The 20,376-nt window shown below is 30.3% G+C and overlaps 1 protein-coding gene across 13 annotated transcripts; it reads left to right on the top strand.

Annotated features, from left to right (window-relative positions):
• The first annotated feature begins 7,552 nt into the window (after positions 1-7,552).
• LOC133802111 (MMS19 nucleotide excision repair protein homolog) lies at positions 7,553-15,561 on the top strand. 13 transcript variants are annotated; one of them, XM_062240349.1, is made up of 12 exons: positions 7,553-7,821; positions 8,039-8,128; positions 8,529-8,657; positions 8,775-8,801; positions 9,351-9,538; positions 9,745-9,798; positions 10,557-10,643; positions 11,664-11,762; positions 14,303-14,377; positions 14,596-14,676; positions 15,039-15,143; positions 15,302-15,561. In XM_062240349.1, exons 3-11 carry the CDS (start codon positions 8,600-8,602, stop codon positions 15,045-15,047), a joined length of 678 nt encoding a protein of 225 aa, XP_062096333.1. In that variant the 5' UTR covers positions 7,553-7,821; positions 8,039-8,128; positions 8,529-8,599; the 3' UTR covers positions 15,048-15,143; positions 15,302-15,561. The 13 variants fall into 13 exon arrangements, with proteins under 13 accessions (XP_062096333.1, XP_062096332.1, XP_062096339.1 ...); XM_062240348.1 differs by having other exon boundaries at positions 7,964-8,128; XM_062240355.1 differs by having other exon boundaries at positions 7,964-8,128; positions 14,303-14,427.
• The last annotated feature ends 4,815 nt before the right edge of the window (positions 15,562-20,376 follow it).

The raw sequence follows: 20,376 nt of genomic DNA, 5'->3' as shown, positions 1-20,376 counted from the left end.
ATAGCAATATAAACATAACATATATCCTCATTATAAACCCTATTAAATCCATTCCCTCAATCATAACCATGAACCCTTTTTAAACAAATCATATTCTCTTAGAAATACAAATCATAATCATCAATCCTACAATAATCAACCATTAGCATCACCATCAAAAACCTCAAAGATAAACCCATCAAAACAAATATATAGGCTAAGAAAGACCATTACCTCTCTTGATTGTAAAATCAAGAACACAATAGCAAGAAAACCTCTTGTCACCCATAGATGATTTCCAAACACCATACACCCAAAGAAAGAAACCACAAAATCAACCTTAGATTAGAGAAGAGGGGAAGATCCAAATGCACATATGTGAAACACTAGTTGATAGATTCTTACCTAGGGTTAGAAACCCTCTTCTTCTTCTCCTTCTCTTTCTTTTCTTCTTCTTCTTCTCTAGAAAAATATGGCAGCCCTTCCTTTCTCTCTCTCTAGCTTGCCACCCTCTCTCTCTCTATTCTCTCTCTAGGTCACGGCACAAACTTGCAAAATGGCCTCTCTTCCTTATTTTCTTTCCTTTTAATCATAATTCCCTCATAAAGCCTCACCAAAATAAATGGTAAGTTTCCCAATCCACTCACCTAATTCAGCCTACAAATCCCTTACAATAAAGAGTATTTTAATTGAATAAAATGTCAAAATTCTCTTACCCATAATAGCTATCCTCTTCCAATTTAACTTTATTCTCTTAAAAGAAAAATGGAAAAATATCAATCAATCCCCTAATATCCTTCACGCCACCTACTTTCCCTTTTCTTCCATTTTATTTATTTTTCTAACAATTAAATGAAACTACACAAAAATATCAAATAAAAGGCAATTATAAAATGTGTAGAAAATCCACACATGTGCACCTTATTACCATGTACTAGCACACACTAAAACACTAGAGTGCATTCAACCATAACTCACATAATTACCTCAATTGTCACACTTATTTAAAATGTAACACTAATGGTAAAATAAACATGTTACACAATTATTCACTTATTAAACTAATTAACCAAACAAACAATTAACAAATTTAAATTCAAAAGATTATACCAAACAATTCTAACAATTAAATAAAATAATAAACAATCAAATAAAACAAACAACAACTAAATTAAAAAACAACATTTAAATAAAACAATTCATCACACTTAACATTTAAATAAAAATAAATAAATCACAAAAATTTAAATAATCTAAAAAAAAAAAAATTTTGGTGCACTACAGGTATAGTCCTTCCATTCTTTTCATCCCTTTTCTTCAATTTACTCACCCTGTTACAAATGGTTTTTAGGAGTGTTCCAAAGTCCCAACTCTGTCCTCATATCCCGGTATTTTGGTAAGGAAAATAGGATAGGATTTATGTGTTATATGTTTTTATATGTTATTTTATGATTTTATGATTATGTAATATGTTATGTTAAGTATGATTGTAGACTTGGGCATATGACCTATATGACTAACAAGCCCCAAATAGATTATGGGCATATGACTTGCTTAGCTAGCAAGACCCCACTAATCTAATGGGCATATGACTTGTTTAGTTTATGGGACCCCAAGTAATAATGGTCATTATAGTATGTATGTGACATAAGTGTTATAGTATGTTTTGTGGTACCTTATGAATTTTATGTGTATGGTTATGTGTTAGATTTTCCTTGCTGGGCATTAGGCTCATTCCTTTTATGTTTATATGTGCAGGAAAATAGCTATAGCGGCGGGAAAGGTTCGTGGATGCTTGGGGAATGTGTATCGGTGATGAATGGATTCAAGGAGTCGAGAGTTTCGATTTCGAGGATGTAGTCTCTATTTATGGTTTATGTGTATTTTTCCTCACCTATTTATGTAATCTCTTTTCCTTACAATTAAGTTATGTTTTTTTTTAAAACAATGGGATCCCATATCCTGCTTTGAGTTTATGTAATTTTAACAATTTGTTTTTACAAGTCTTTAATAAAGTATGATCTTTTTCACTTGTAAGTGTTGTTAAGAATTAGTATTTATGTATAGTTTTCGTTAATGGTCCAAAAGTCTAGAGTAGTTGGGTCATTACAGCTCGGGTATCACAATAGTATTTTCCCACAATCCGCTAAAAATCTTATTCATTAAAAGTATTGCTATTAACCCGTACGTTCAACAAGTCGGTTAAATATATGGAAGATTTTAGCCGGTATTATATCCAGAAAATGCTAATTAAATTCCTTAATTATTTTTCAAGAAAATAAACTCTTAATTTTCCTTTTAATTTTTTTAAGGTTTTAATCTCTAAAAACTATTTTAAGAAAATAGCATAGTTTTAACATTATTAGGAAAACTGTTAAAAATTTCTTATCTTGACTAGTTAATTTTTCGAAGTCAATTAATCAAGTGTACTTACTAGAAAAATAATTCACTCAATTATTTTCTCAAAATATAGGGTTTTAAACCCTCTTTTAATTTATTAACTTATTAATAAATTAATTCTTTTATTTTTTAGAAAGAATGAAAAATCTTTAATAAAAAATAATTCTCACTAAACTCAAAATGGTATTTTAGGTCAAAATTTGTTTTCAAGACTTACCAAGTTTTTATCTTGCAATAAGAAAAATTTTACTTTTTACCTTAAGTTCCAAAATCTCATTTTTACACTAAGTGTGAAAACCCTATTTTCACATTTTTAACTACATACTTTGTTAGGTCATAACATGAAATTTACTCACCCAATTGTTACCAAAATTTCCCAATTCCATTTTTGGTGCCATTTTGGTCTTTGTAAAATATTAGGTCAAAAGGAGCATTTTTTATTGGTGAAATTATTTCCCAATAATGAGGTAAAAATGACATTATTTTCAAGTGCTTATTTATTCAAAACTTTGGCACTTAATAACTTTCAAACCGTTGAATATTTTGTTACCAAATTTTACAGTGGAATACTAGGATATACCAAGATTCTGTCCACCAAATGTTAGAAAAAATTAGGGTTAATTTTCCCTATACAGTGGCTGTCCAAACTTGGTCCCGAAATTAAGAATACGAAAAAACTGTTTTTCACCTAAACTTTGAAATAGCATAACTCACTCATTTTTAAACATGTTTTAGTGTTTAAAAAGCTCAATTTTATGTACTCACTCACAAAAACATCACAGTATAATTAAATTTTACAAAATAAATATACAGTGCATGCTTGACCCCTTGGAAATCACAGCTCAAAACTTGTATTTTGTTTTAGGGTTCTCACCAAAACCCTTAGGGATTTTGGTCCCTATTTTCAAAAATCAACACACAAGCATCATTAAAATTATAGAGCAACTACCATAGCCTTATTACATCACCAATAAGAAATTTTAAGCATTAAATATACATAATAATACTTAAAAATAAAATCCATACAATAACAACCATAAAAAGTATACTTTTTACCTCTTATTGTTCTTGTTCTAGGTTTTGATGTTCCTACTAGGTTTTTGCCCTTCAAAACTCTTTCAATACCTTAACCAACTCCCCCCAACAACATAGATAATTAGCTATTGAAAAATCTATGGTTAAAATTCTAGTTTTTTTAAACTTTTCCTTAGGGAAACCAGTCCTAGACCAAAGCTTAGCTTCCAAGCCTTCTTAGTGTTCTTGAGGTTGAAAATGGAGAGAAAACTTGAGAGAGTTTAAAAAAAAAAGATGAGAATGATTGAGAGAGAGGGGGGGTCAGTTTTGGGGGGTTAGAAAGGTTTATACAACTCTAAAAATATCTTATAAACACTTGAGTGTTTTACTACCCACTTGCCTATTTACCCTAATACGTAAATAAATGGGATTAAACTAAATTAAAATTTTGTCAACCTAATTAATTCCTTCACATGGCCGACCACCAATTAGTTTATATATATGTTTATATATATATATATATTTTATAAAGGTTAATAAATATTTCCTAAGAAGAAAAATCCAATTTGACTTCATATAACATTTTTCACTCTTATTAAGTTTTTAAAAACAAAACTTAACACATAATAATTAAATTAAATGTCTCTCACATTTAATTTAATTAATCACACAATACATTTTAACCTAAAGTCCATTCATGGAATAAAATTCCTCAATTCGGTAAAATTAAGCATTTAACACAAAATGCCGAGAAATTTCCATTTTCCCTTAGGTTTATTATTTTTTGACCAAACTTTAATTTTTATGAATGTATTTTATACCCAAAATATATTTGCCATAGTTTTTCATTTTATTTTTTGAGATTTTTTACCTAATCAAGGTTTTTTGTGTCAGTCCAAGACCGAAAGTCTTATCTTGTTTTTAAACACAAAATTCATAATTTGGCTAGAATTAACTAATGGAAATAAATTCCTAACAAATGTAATATTATTTAAAATAATATTCTTAACTCGGGGAAAACAATCCCGACCCGAGTGGTTTAAGGTACCCGAAAAACAGAACGTTACACCGGGGACCTATTGTCCAATAATTCCAAGCTCCAAAACTCTTTGATTCAATAATCAGATTTATTAATCTTATGATTATTTCACTAAAATTAGGAGACTGAACTCTTGAGAATTAATGACATATATTTACTGAGTACTTTATTGTAACAATAAAGTGTCCATTGATATAATCCTTATATACAAATTAAACCTTGTAATGCCATGACTAATCCTAACACCTCGGACCATTAAAACAACTAAGACATAGCTACTACTTTTTTTTTTTGAAATACATGCATATAATAATAGAATTTAATTATAAAAATCCAAAACACGGGATCCCATCTCTGTTACATAAAACATAAGGAAAACTTAAACCTTTATTATAATCGTTCAAATGCTAAATGCGGAAAAAACATGAATACATAATTAAAAGACTCAAAACATAAACTTCATCCTCGATCTTTTCCAACAATCCATTCAATCAGTCCTCTTCTAATACACATGCCAAAGCTGCCATGAATCTGTCCCGCCTTCCAAGCTTATTTTCCTGCACCATCTAAAATAAAAGTAATGAGTCTATTGCCCATCAAGGAAAATCTACTAAAACATACTATAAAACATAATACTAAGAACATATATCATAAAAACATATGACGTAAAAGCGTATATCATATAAGCATAGGACTACAATATTAATGGCCATTAACTCATTATCGTGGTATGTGATAAAACCATCTAGATCCTCTATCTACTAATCGAGGTAGGTTAGATCGCAAAATAGTATATGATAAACCATCTAGGTCCTCTGTCTACTAATCAAGGTAGGTCAAATCATAACTCTAATCTACGATAATGATAAAAATCTTGGGATTAATTTTCTATCTAAGCAACTATATTTCCTAAGTGACTACAACATAAAACATATACATACATACAATCTAACCTATTTTCCTTACCACAAACCAGGATATTGGAGACAAGAACGGGATTCGAAAACTCTTAAAACCAAATAATAAGAATCATAAGTTTCTAAAGAACTAAACCATCAATATCGTAACTTACCAAAAACCTTTAGTTTCAAGAAACTTAAACACCTAACCAAAAGCCATAATAACAAGTTAGGATCTGAAAGAAAATGAAAGAAAATAAAAGAACTATAATGAACTAAACCTGAGGGATAGACTAGAACTTTGATCTACACCTCAATACCGAAATGTCACTCTATCTTACTTCCAAAGTGTTTAGAAAAGCTTAGATTGAAAAGCTTTTAAATCCAAAAACCCTAGTGTTTTCTCTCTAGAATAAACTTAGCAGCTTGGAGGCTCTGAAGAATGCTTCAATAATGAATGAAATGGCCGAGTGCAAGGTCCGATTTATGGAGTTCAAGGAGTGAAACTAACTCCATTTAAAATGAATAAATATATTAATAATAATTGAATAATTTTGAATTATATGTTCAACAGATGCCTAGAACTCGGTCAAAAACTTTTAGGAGCAAATCCAAGTTGTTATATGTTGTTTTAAGCTCGGATTCCACGGATTTTCAAACTACAGTGAAGGAGCCGATATATCGCCCCCTATAAGTGATATATCGCCTGCCCCTATATCCCGAGCCTCTGTGGTTTCATTCGTGCGAAGTCAACATATTTTCCGTATCAACCTTAGGCGACATATCAACCCCTATAGCTACGATATATCGGCATACTCTGATATTTTAAACACGTTTTTGCACACTTTCAGCACACTTGAAGTTTTTTAAAATAACTTTGACTGAGTAAAACGCGATCCTAACAGCTGCTGGAAGGTTCTAGACCTTCTAGATCTACCCTTTATTAATTTACTCATCTAAAATCCTTAATCAACATGCATGTGACAAGTGTCATATTCTTAATTATTCTATATAAATATGAGGTTATAATAAATAATATTTCTAGGACCAGCTATATTAATCAAATATTATGTTAAAGTTAATATTTCTAAACTATAGGTTAAACTTATAAAATTCATAACTATCTCTATGAGTTTCCAACTAAATCCCGACTTGAACCAATGACCATGAAAACTATATTACTAAGCTACTACTAACACTATCTAGCTAAGTAAAATTCTGAGACGATACAATCCTCTAATGATGATTCATAATTAAGTGGAAATCAAATTACCATTTTACCCTTTTAATTATATCTTGATTCCTAATGTACCATTGACTTTACTAGTGATGGTTAATTCATAATCTAATTATGAATTTGACATCAATAACCTTTTCAGTTCCAAAATCCAACCCAATATGGAATCATCATTCAATCCATAAGAAGGTATAGATTCCACGTTTGTTAAGCTATGTCCCCAACCATATACATCATTGAGTCCCCAAAACAATAGTTCTTAGCCTGATCATTCTGACATATCGTAACGCATGAATCAAAGGATCAAATGACATATATAAAACTACGAAACGATATTTAAACAAGTATTATTAAATCACATCTGGTCCAGTTCTACATACTCTCAGCATGCAAAGTACCTCCACTAAAGTGTTCTACTACACTAGTAACCTGGATCTAGGTCACATGTATTCATAATACTAGTGGACCGTACTAGCAGTAATTAATCTAAAGTTTCCATAACTTTATTTTACTACAAACTATTTAAGTTCATTATCTCCATCCCGATCCTCTCATACCAATGTCAGATTGAGACCACATAGATGAACTTGAGAATTTTTTGATATTTAATTAATATTATTAGCAATAATATAGTACATAAGTTACATATATACAATAATTCAATTCATTCATTTATTTCATTAAAACCATTGCCTACTACAATTTCTTTATGGGCACAATTCCCAACAACCTTCACTAGTAAAGTTAATGGTACTTAAGGAAACAAGAAATAATTAAAGAGGTAAAACGATGATATTTTCCCTGCTTTAATTATAAAAAACTAATATAGGATTGAATTATATGTAATCACTACACCAAATACCCATTTCCATAACACATCAATATAATACTAATAGAAAATTATTATTGTAGAGTATTATATTGGGCAGCTTTTTTATGTAAAAAGGGCGGTAATATTTTCACATCCCGCCACTTAGAATTTTTTTTTCATTTCTGAGACCGACACGCATCTCCTTTCTCTTCCCCATTTTTGAGACCCGAGACCCCATTTCTGAGCTTTCCTTCAACATTTCTGCCCATTTTCTTCAACATATCGACACAAAGAAGAGACCCATTTCTTCGGCTTAGTCGTACGGTCTCCAAACTCCTCACTCTCTCTCTCTCTCTCGTCTTTCTCTGTCTCTCTATCAACCTTCAATTTCCAGTCGTTGGGCTTCTCAAATTTGTTCTTCTCTTCGGTCTTGGCAAGCCAGGTAAGTAATTAGTTGTATTTGTTAGATTTATCAGCTTGAATCTAATAGAATCTATAAAATCTGGGTTTTCAAAATTAATTTTCAATTTTGCATGTGTTTTCGATTTTGCATATTGATTTTTCATTTATTCTCCCTAAATCAGTGTTAAGGGATTAAAGATCTGCTCCTACAAAACTCCTCCCGCTGTGTCCAACGTCTCCGTTTGATCAACTTACAGGAACTCTGCAAGTTGCTTCGTCGGAGGCGAAATAGTGATCGAGAAGCTGTCTCTGAGGATGACTGCCTGCGAGCTATAAGTAAACTTAAGGTACTCACCTGGACCAAAAGGAAAAGCTCATTAAATATAGCGACTTTGTTCACAAGGAACTTGTATTGTTTTCTTTGGCTGATCTACAAAGGTCCATTCCTTCAATGGTTAATTAAATTTCCACTCTATTTGCTAGCTATTTAGACACCAGGGAATAGTATTTAGAATGCTGCTGTACCTGTAGGTTTAGGAACTTGTATTGTTTTCTTTCACTAAATCCTAAATTAGTAGGTAATGAGGCTGAAAGTTAATTGCTTTTTTTAGTGGAAGATGGAATAATAGGTACATTTTTTAGCTTACCTTATAAATATTATTTCTACTCATTTTTTGTTTGTTATCAATGTTTATACTTTCTGATTCACTATAAATAGTAACATGTCTTGTAAACTTGAATATGCAGTATAGAAAAGGTGGAAAGGATTTGGACTAAAAGCTTCTGCAGCAATACCTGCTAGGCTGTGTTTTGCTTTAATGGGCATTGGCAGCTCATTTCATGCTCAAGAAACTGCTGTGAATGGGCAATTGGAGAGTTGAGTGTGGTAAATACTGTTCTTTTCCTGTGTACTGTTTCTTCACTAATTTGAGCATTTTTCTTCCTATAATCTTTTTCTTCTTTTGTCTTGTTTTTTTTCCATTTATCTTGCAGAAACTTCATGTTATGATAAATGGCAGTGTAAGTAACATCTCATTCAATGGAAGTCTTAAAGGCAGTGCTAATATAACAATAAAACTTTTTCTATAACCCTGCTAATTTAAAATTGTATTTGTCCTCTGTTTTTGCTAGTCTACTTAGTTTTGTTGCAGCTTTGTTTTCAGCTTCTGGAATGCGTCTTAGAATGCTATCCCAATGAGGTTGCTTCCTTTGTATTCTTTCCAAACTCACTCTCAAATTAGTTGCTGGATTTTTATTGTTCTATTTTCCATTTTATCACTTGTTCTCAACTGATTTGTAATTTGAATGTCATTGTTTATACCAATAGTTAAAGTTGTAAAATTACAAGTTGTTTTCATTCATTTCATATTTCAGCTAGATGCTTACATTCCTTCAACATAATGATTTTAGAGTTTATTCTTTGTGTTCTTTTTCTCTTTATAACTCTGGTCAAATAGATGTCAATAGAACAAAGAATTCCCTTATAATTCTTTTCTCTTAACATATTCATCCTTTTTTCATTATTTTTTTCCCATTTTCTATCTTAATTTTTTTTTGGCGTTATTAAAGATGAACTCCTTCTATATGGAATCTGTGAAGCTGTTGATGGAGAGAAGGATCCTCATTGCTTGTTGCTAGCATTTGACATCATTCGTGCACTGATTCAACTATTTCCAGATCCTAATGGGCCGCTAGAAAATTTTTCTGGAGAGCTTTTTGAAACTTTGAGCAGTTACTTTCCCATTCATTTTACTCATGTATGCAAACCTTACCCTCACTATACATGCAGATTTATTATTTATTTATTGAAAAAAAATTCTAAGCAAGCTTTTCCCTTTTGGTTTGCTTTTGTTTCTTCGGTTAGTATTCAGATCATGCGATGAATGCTATCATTGATTATGATGTGCTATCCTTTTTGTTTTTGTACTTCTTTTCACATGTTTTTCTTCTTAACGTTATCCAGCCAAAAGGAGAGGACACTGATGTCAAAAGAGATGATCTTGCAAGGGCTCTAATGGTATGCCGTAATTGAATGTGATGCTCCATTGTTATAGTATTTGTAGGTGTTGAATTTATCTATGCTCTTTGTTATGATCTTCTAGTTACCAAACTTTATCATTCTAACAATGGAGCACTTGTAATGCCCATGGTAACCATGTCGTAATTGGCATAAAGCACTTGTAAATTTCATGGTCTAGTCTATCACATAAAATGGAAAATTATATTTCTTTTTTTTTTTTGGCATTCTCTCATCTGCTTGAATTATAAATCATTCCTTAATATTTACACATATAGTTCTATGGAATCTTTTTGCATGACCAGATTATCTTTATTAAGTTATTCTAATTTGTTCTTGCTGTGATTTCCCCCTTTCATGTTTCCAATTAATGGTTTACTCTATCTGGATTCCTATTGAAATATTATTCCTTAGTTTAGCATATGGGTACTGCCTTAGGGAAGATAAAGTATATATGTGTATATATATGTATTTATATTGGAATTGGTGAGCACAATAAGAAATTTAATAGAAGTAGAAAACTGTTACAAGATGCATAGGTATTTCTGGTGAAGATGACTTATGAGTGTTTTTAATCAATTGAGTAATTTCTCTTTGGTGCTTGAACCAAATTTATCATAATTTTTATTTTTTTATTTTTGATGATTTGAGCCTTGAGACAAGCTGGGAGGAGCACTTTTATACTTGCCATAAATTACAAGGGTTGTAAGAGCACGTTTATACAAATAACCAAATAGTACTATTTTTTTGTTCTGTAGGTAGCTTTCTCATCAACACCTCTTCTTGAGCCATATGTCATTCCCTTGCTTCTTGAAAAACTCTCTTCTTCTCTGCCATCGTCAAAGGTTAGTGCCATCACAAAGAATTTATATGATTACATAGGCAACAGAATTAATTCTTTTGTTGTAGAAAGTATATTTGTATCAATTTTCATGCTGACTCTTTATGTATTTTCTTGAATTCCTGAATGACTTGTATTTTCTTTAACACATTGCTTCATCCTTCCTAGTAGTACACATTGCTGCTCTGTTAAGTCCAGACCTCATTTGATGCACTTGCTGTTTTTTTTTAATGTTACATTTGAAGTCTGTTAATTTAGTTAAGATAAAAGTGTGTTGGCTTGGTGTGATTATGTGTAAATTTCCCTGTCAATTTACTTCAGGAACTTTCATATCTTATAAAAATTATCTATACATATGCATACACACTTTCAAAACTTGCAAGCCTACTGGTACACATTATGCATTTTGGCCACTTTACAGTAAGTTAAAGTCACTAATTCTTTGCAGAGCTTGGTGATTTGTCATTTATTACAACTATTTTTTTTCTAGTTTTGTTGATTAATGACTTTCATAGTTTCTTCTTTGGTTTTGTAAGATTTCTTGCTGAATTATGATTGATTTGGAATTTCCAATCAATGTGTTTTATGTTTGCTTCATGACTGTTCTTTGGGTGGCCATTATTTCTATCGCAATAGTGGTTTCATGCCATTTTATTGAATTATGATATTTGCCTGACAATGTCTTCTTCTTTTTGAATGTTTACAAGTAAAATGTGCCAGAATCATGTATGTTTCTTTTACTTATTATTATAATTTTTTTTGCCTTTTTTATTTATTTGTTTGTTCTTTACTTGTGGTTTAATAATATAGACTTGTGCTCGATTTTAATATCTCTATAGTTCATTCTAGTTAACTAGGAGAAGTGGTATTAGTGATGTGACTCCATGGATTTTGGTTTAAGTGTGAATGAATAAAGTCTGTCTAGTCAACTTATTTGGTTCAAGTGTGAAAGTGTATCTGTTAGTATTAATTTTTTTTTTATTTTTATCAATGCTTTATTTGTGCTATTTATTTTCTCTTACAGCTTGGTGGAGGTTATCTATTTGGGTTGCCTTTGGGGTTTGTTGCTGATTCTATTGGTGCAACAATTGGTGCTACAGCTGCATTTATTCTTGGTAGAACAGTGAGTATTGTAGACCATAGTTTTCTTTAAGGACAATTAATTTTTTAATTTTCTTTAACTAGATTTAAGATGCTTGCAAGTTGAAAGTGCTTGTCATATATTAGACCATATTTTTCCTCATTTATTGTGTTTAGTTTTAATATTTGATTATAGATGCTTGCCTTATATTGAGCTCTAATTTCAGAAAATAAGAGAACTTAACTGGTTCTATAGCAGGATTTTACATGACCAAACCAATGTTTGATTAGCTTATATTTGATTATACTCTGTTTGATTAGCTTAATGGTCCATTGATCGTGAAGAAAACATAAAAACTAAATTCTTCTTTTGCTCATTTTGGATATAGCATGCTCTCTTTTATGTTAGTAGACTTCCAAATCTTTGAAGTTAGAACCTTCTTTGTTTACTCTATGCAAGTAGGATATGATCTTCTGCTCCAAACCAATAGTAATTCAATCTAGAAGTTAGTTGTACCAAACTAGTTTTTTAAGCTGTTGGTCTCGACAGAGTTGTTAATTAGTTGTGGTGCTTAAGTATAGATGACTGTTTGATCTTATATGTGTTCCTAGTTATGGTTGTTGTGGTGGTATTGTTTTTGTACCAGTGGCAGTAAGGAGTTATTTAAATATTTATAACTTGATTAATGTGCATTAATATAATTAGGGGTGTGCATAACATGGTTCTCTTGTTCTGTTTTGATAAATGTTCCTTGCATATTAAACTACACATTGTGGAATGTGTCCAATATATAATATAAAATATTCAAAAGCAGCATGCTCAAGTGGTAGATTAAGTAAATCTTGCTGTCTAGGTTATGGAATTTCATTTATTATAAATTAAAATTGTTACTATGTCAAAGGAATTAAAATACACATTGTGGAATGTGTGTTCAGTATATAATATAAAATATATGCTCAAGTGGCAGGTTAAGTGTGAGTAAGGGCGTAGTAATTTTGTTTCTTATGTGTATTGTTTAGGCTCCTCCAGTTTATCTACCAGAAAGGAACTTGCCTCCACCTCCTGCATATGTGATGAACAACCTGGTGACTGAAACCAATATGTATCAACACCATCCACCCCAGAAATTGATATGCTCTGTTATGTTTGGTTCTTGTGGGCTTCTTACTTAGGGATAGTTCAAAAGTGTTCTTCTTCTTTGTATTTTTTTTATCTGAAAGCATGCAGTATAAACTTTATTGCATGGTCCTCTCTTGATGATGCCTTATCTTCTGTTTTTATAAGTATTTTTTCGTTGTAACAAAAGCTGTCTTTGAGTTGTTCCTTGAGTCACTGCCATGTGCATCTTGTTCAATACATTCAGTGACTTGAAGGTATGTCCTTGTTTGACTTCAGTTGATTAGTGAATAATATTGTAAAGTTTGGCAAAAATGCAGATTGATACCACTAGTAATTTTGCTGACTTTGAACTTCTCTTTTGCAGCTTTTTTTTGCTGACTTTGAACTTCTCTTTTGCAAAAATGCAAAAATGCAGACATATGAGTAAATTGAGTTATTATTGTAGCTTTTTTTTAATCAGCTTTGACTGACCTCCAGTTTTGGGCTTTTATTTTGCTTGTTTCTTAGTTTTAGCTCTCGGACTTGGAAATTGTGATAGTCAAGTCGTGACCCAATTTTTGTTTAAATCCTTTGATGCTTTCCTCATATTAATCTAGATTTTAGGATTCTCATCTTTAATAGCTGAACTTTTTTTTTTCTTTTTGCAAAAGTGACATGTTTTATGTTATATTTTGGGGCATGTTATTGTTCAGTTGAAGGTGAAAGGGTTTGAAATACAAAGAGAATTCCCATTACTAATGGAATAGTAGTCTAATTTGTAATTAAGGCCTTTATATTGCTTCATAATTTACTGTCATATGGGAACAACAACAAAAGGCGGAAAGATTTCATAATTTGTAATTTACTGTCGTAAGATTTTCTGGTTGTGTTATGCTTCAATGAACTTTGATTTATAATATAATGGAAGAACTTTATTAGAGGCTGAAATCAGACACAAGATGATCTGAACCTCATTTGATAAACTAAAGTTAATACATGATTTTTCTGCTTCTTTGGCACAATTATAGACACCATTTTATTATTTTTTCCAATTCGAAATGTTGACTTTATAGATAATAGAATTTAATCTTAAGGTGACTTGTGATCAACAAGTTGCTTGAAACTGATCTACAAGAGCTGTTGCTATTCTTTTACTTTTAGATGTTGCTCTTCTTTGTGTGTACGAACTTTGTGTTGTGTATGTTACAGCTGGTTCAGCAATTGCGTATCAGAAATTGCCTTAGCAATTAACCTGCTTTTTATATGTAGAATAGTGTTTAATGGTACATGCAGTTCTCTTGTCTGAAGTTTTGGTAATTTGTTTCTATGTTTTCTGCCTTTGCAATAGCAATTGAATCTATTATGTGCAAGATTTAGAGTTTGCCACCTATTATGTGCCACAGAAAATCTGTTTCTTATTGCAAAGTTTTAATATTGATATTTCTTTCCACGCTTATTTTTGCATGACTAGAGCTAATTTTCAGATTAAGCATGCCCAGCATCTTACACCTGGCACTGCAGACCGGTTTGGTGAACTAGGGATTATTGCTTTAGTACAGGTTCATCACAGCTCTCTGTTGCACTCTAGTAACATACTGTAACATTTAAGGTTGAGTTTTGAATTAAATGTTGGTTTCTGTGTGTGATACTAGATATGCATTTTTTTTTTTAAGAAACTACATAATTTAACAATGAAGTGTAGATAATCACTACAACAAAGTGAAGTAATTTTCACTTAAGGTTCTTATTTTAATACTTTTCCATAAAACTTGTGTAGAATTTGGAAATATCTTGTCTTGAAAAGAATTTGGATATGAGACTCGGTGTAGTCACCAAAGAAACTAAACCTGGTCTAACTGTAAGTCTTCTATATATCATATTAACTAAAAATCTAGCTTTCTAGAGACTACAGAGATATTGATTACTTCTAAATTATTCATGCTATATTATAGGAAGATGACATGCTATTTAACTGAAACTAATCTAGATTTCTGATGAACACTTAGAATCTTGTGCAATTGGGATATCTAACTGAAACTAATCTAGATTTCTGATGTTTTGACAATACTAATTAACTAAAAGCTTCTGCATCAATACCTGCTAGGCTGTGTGTTTTTCTTTAATGGGCATTGAGTGTGGTAAATACTGTTCTTTTCCTGTGTACTGTGTTATGTTTGTTTCTTGCCACGTTAATGCTCTTGTCTCTTATCATTTGCCCAGGGTTGTTGAGATCATCTGCACTTTGGTCAGGAAATTATCTCCTAATCCTAATAGTGCTGCTATAATGGCCATGGGTGTTAACATCTTGGCAAAGAGATTGAAATGGTAAGCTAATCATAGTTGAGTTGCTCATTTTAGTTTGAAACTTTATGAAGTTAAGAATAAGTTTTATAGAACAATGCTTATGGTTTAAGACAATTAAAAAAAAAACTGCACTCTATATGTTTTATATATTTCTCTAATATGGCTGGATCCTTTTTCAGATTGGGGTTCTTGATTGAGTTTCTATCCCATGCTGCCATTGTTGGGTTCATGGGAGGAGCTGCCATTACAATTGCCCTTCAGCAGCTCAAAGGATTGCTTGGCATAAAAAAGAATTTCACAAAGAAGACAAATATTGTCTCTCTTTTGCGCTCAGTGTTTAATTCAACCCACCATGTTGTAATATGATTTCTTAAGCCTAGACTAGTAGACTAAATATTGTAATTACATTTGAGTAATTAATAAAAATCTATTTATGTTACCTTATTTGGCTTCAACTTTCATATTTGTTTTCCTAGTTTTGTGCAAGTAAAAAAAGATTATGTTTCTCTAAGCTAATAAAACACATGTGTTATACTAAAGTGTAGTATAACACAAATAATGTGTTATACTAAAGTGTAGTATAACACAAAAAATGTGTTATACTAAACTATAGTATAACACAAAAAATGTGTTATACTAAAGTGTAGTATAACACAAAAAAAATGTTATACTAAAGTGTAGTATAACACAAAAAAAGTGTTATATAATCGACTATAAATAACATAATTCAACACTTATCTATATATTAAAATAACACAGAAATTGTGTTATCGTTGATAGTACAATAACACATCTGTATAACACTGATAAAGTGTTATGTAAAGTATCCTGACCTACGATAACATAGTCGGTCTTAACACATCAGAAAGTCTTATCGTATGTTTTGATAACACATTTTCGGTGTTATTAAAAGAATTTTTTCTTGTAGTGAATGATTAAATAGATGGACGCTTTTTATCTTTAAAAAATACTCTATAAATAAATGTCTATAATTGGAACAGTTCAGTCTTACAATTTTAGTGGAATAATGATGAGATTAATAAATTAAGTTTATTATATTGTAGAAATTTAATTAATAATCTAAATTTATTGAAGTTTGAAATTGTAGGTCCATAGGTCCCTGAGGTGGTTCTATCAACAATGTTCAAGGTAAGAGTTGAAATTGGGAAAAATTAGTGTAAGGGCATATTTGGATGAAATATGTTCTTTAGAGGCAAATATATAATTGAGATAAATTAATTAATTAAATTTTTAAAAATAATTATTATTTAATAATTTAAATTTTGAAATATATATAAATAATTAATTATTTTCTATTTATTTAAATAATGTAAAAGATATATCTGATAATTCGAATTGGCTTTGAATTGGTTTAAAATTTATTAAGACAGTTAAAATATTTATCTGACAAGGTTAGTTATCAGTTTTAGATATTTTATTATTTTTTGAATAAATAGATTATTAAATGATAAATAAATAGAAGTGGTTAAGACACATACGCTGAAAAGAGCATGTGTCTCACGCCAATCACAGTGCTTACACTGTGATTGGCGTGTAACTGAGTTTAGACTCGGTCTTTGATATTTTTATTTATTTAATTTAATTATATACTAATTGTTTTATTTTTTGAATTTTAAATTTAGATTTTTTAATTCATTAATAATATGATTTGATAGAAAGAGTTTCTAGTCTTCCAACTTTTAAGATTTTACGTTTTCACATAGAGAAAAAGATATCGTATTTTCTTCTATAAACCTTAAAATTATCTCAGAACTAAAATTTCTAGATCTCATGTGGTTAGAATATCTTGTGAATAGGTTCTTTTAATTTATTTTTATCACATAACATGTTCTCAAAGAACTCATCATTTATTAATTCAATTATCACATTAGACTCTATAACTCTAACAATCTATGAGCTTTGTTCTGTGAGGCATGACCTAAAATTCACATCTTAAAGCCCTTTGATCCAACTTGGTCATTTTATGGTCCGTGCCTTTGCAATAAGCAAGACACCCCCAAACTTTAAGATAACCAATGTTTGGTTTTTTTCCTTTCCATAACTCATATGGAGATATATTGATTTTTGTAGTGCATCAAATTATTTTTTTTTAGTTTATTAAAATTTTGTGTTTTAATTTATTTAAGTGTTAAGTGTGGTGAATTTTTTATTTAAATGTTTTTTATTTTATTTAGTTGTTGTTTGTTTTATTTAATTATTTGTTATTTAATTTAATTGTTAGAATTGTTTGTAGAATATTTTTGTGAAATTATTTGTTAAATGATATATATTTATTTTATTTTAAAAAGGTGATTATGTGAGATTTGGTTGAATGCACTAAGGTGCATGGTAGATAGTGTTGTACCCTAGTGATTTAGTGTGGAAGCATGATGCACATGTGTAGACTTTTCTACACATTTTTATAGTTTCCTTATATTAGATTTAATTGATTAATTTATATATAAAAAAATAAAATAAAAAAGAAAGGGAAATGGGGTATGGACGTGTAGCATAGTGGGAATGAAGGAGATTTATTTCATTTAAAAAAAAAAAGAAAATAAATTAGAATTGGAGGATAATGGCTATTTTGGGTAAGGTGTGATTATGTTCCTATTTATCTATCAATTTAAATAAAATCAAATAAATTAAAATTAAATGGGAATAATGGAAATAGGAAACCTACCATTTTATTTTGGTGAGGCTTTATTGAGAGAATTGAGATAATGGGGAAAGGAAAGGAAGAGGAGAGCCATTTTTGTGGCTGCCGTGTGTTGAAGAAAGGAAGAGAGAGAGAGAGTGGCGAGCTAGAGAGAGAAAGAGGAAGGCCTGCCATTTTCTAGAGAGAAGGAGGAAAGAAAGAAGAAGAAGGAGAAGAGGAACCAAGTCTAGAGTATGTTTTCTTGTAAATTTGTTTATCTGATCTCTTCTCTTGATTATATGATATTGACTTTGTTTTATTGTTGTGTGTGGTTGGATTCTTTCTCCTCCTCATGGTGGATTTCATAAAAAGAAACCCTAGGCTTGAACAAGGGGTGGTGAAGTTTGGGTGTTGATCATTTTGTATTCTTCATTTTACAATCAAGAGAGGTATCAAATCTATAACCATAATGATATGATGTTCATGGATTGATGGAGTGTTTTCTTATAATTTGATGCATGGGTTTATGTTGTTGGGTTTGATTTTTATGGTTGTGTAATAAAAACATGTGTAGTGAGATGATTATTGAAATAAGGTGATTATGGTATGTTGTTCAAAGCTTTTCTATGGTTAAATGATAGGTATGTTTTGGCTTAAAGAATTTATGTGAAATTGTACAAGGGTTTAAATTTGTGATCTATGAAAAGTGATGATGAATATTTAAAATACATGAAGAGAATGGGTTATTTTTTATTAAATGTTTTTCGGCCTAGGATAATGCTCAAGTATGATGGTTATTTTTTTTGTGTGTTTAATGTCTATTTAATCTTAGAAATCATGATAGGTTGTGATCTTGTATGAGGTTATGATGGTTGTGATCTATGGAATAATTGCATGGTAATAAAGTATTGAGAATATATTTAACACAAGATCAATGGTGGTTATTTGTTCATGACTTGTGAATAAGTTCTAATGTGAATGATGAATTATTGTATACTCATGGTGTGATTAAAATGGATAAAGAGGTTAGAAGCATGCTAGGGTTTGTGTTGAAATATTGTGCATAAATGAGCATGAATTTTGTGAATATAATGAAAAGAATGAATTTTATGATTTAATGTGCTTGCTGATTTTGTGCAAAAATGATGTTGTTCATGATGAGATTAATGTTTTTGAGTGCTCAAATAAATTTTGCAATGTTTTGATGTTTTAAGAAATTTAATGTGAAATTTAATTATGCTTTGAGTGTGTAAATAAATACATACAGATTTTTTTATATTTTGATGAAAATATGAGTTTTAAAAAAATGAAAATGGTGATTTTAATGATAAATTTGATTGCTGAAATTTTTGTAAAAAAATGTGAAGTGTGTTTTAATAAGATGAATTTGATTAGTATTTGAAATAAATTAAAAATCCTAAACTATGGTAATATTAAAAATGGTATTTTTAATATGGTATGAGTGTATATTTTAATAGTTATGATTTTTCTTTATTTTGATTAAGAAAAATATTAAATTTAATTTATTTGTGATTTTTAAAAAAAAATTAAATGGTGGCTGAAAGTTTAGTTTAAAAAGTTTAAAATAATTATTTACTTGTCATTTATGAATTTATGTTACATAAAATTAAGCCTTAAAATAATTCAAGTAAAATATATTTTTCCACACTTAAAATATATTTTTTTCTCACATCATTTATGTAACACAATTAATTAAAATTAAATTGATTTTTCTAAGGAAACATGGTAATCATAGGTATTTTTCTTTTTAAAATAATTTCCAATGCCTTTGCTTTCTTTGTAGTTTGAAAATAATAAACGGGTCTTTTATATTTTCTTAATGGCTAAATGAAATTGTTTTTATGAAATAAAAAGAATGTCTTGGGAGATTTAATCAACCTAGTAATTTTTAGAAGATGGACAATGGTAAACAACACATGCTACAAGTCATTTATTTTTAAAACGATAGAAGTAAGACGCATAGAATTATCGTTTTAAACGCCACAATAACGCAACGTTCCCACGTATGCATGTTACATGCAAATTAACTTTTACGTCCAAAATTATGTCTATTATGCAATCATGTAGTTTTTATAGAAGGATCATGCATACAATATAGGTAGAGTGAGCATAATTCTTTTTATGACCTTATGTGTAACTAAGCATATTTGTATGTTGTGTGTAACTCTCACCATGTGTGCATGGCCCATGCACACATGAGTTGTATGAAATGGCGAAATAGTAATTATATGAAGCTAAGAAATGTCGTTTTGATTATGGTACAGGCTCGTTGAGAAGTTGTGGATTTACTTAGCTTGGACCTGAGGTAAGGAAGTTAGATAGAATTTATGAATGTTATAGTATGAAGGGTAAGACTGTTGTGTGAATGAAATGTTATGAATTTTGAATGCCATAATGTAATGATATGTTGGCTTGTATGAATACTGTATAATATGAATGGATGTTAGCGTGATGAATGCGACACATCAAAATGAGTTGCTAAGGATAAAGAAGAAGTAACCCGAGTTACTACGGATATGAAGACGTAACTCCAAGGGCGGCCGCGCCGAGGTTATTCAAGGACCAGAGACTCTTGTTTACCTCAAAGGGTGGTAT

This window comes from Humulus lupulus, chromosome 9 (assembly GCF_963169125.1).
Source record: "Humulus lupulus chromosome 9, drHumLupu1.1, whole genome shotgun sequence".
Lineage (NCBI taxonomy): Eukaryota > Viridiplantae > Streptophyta > Magnoliopsida > Rosales > Cannabaceae > Humulus > Humulus lupulus.
Note: the sequence above shows the minus strand (reverse complement) of the source record. Positions and strands in the feature narration are given on the sequence as shown.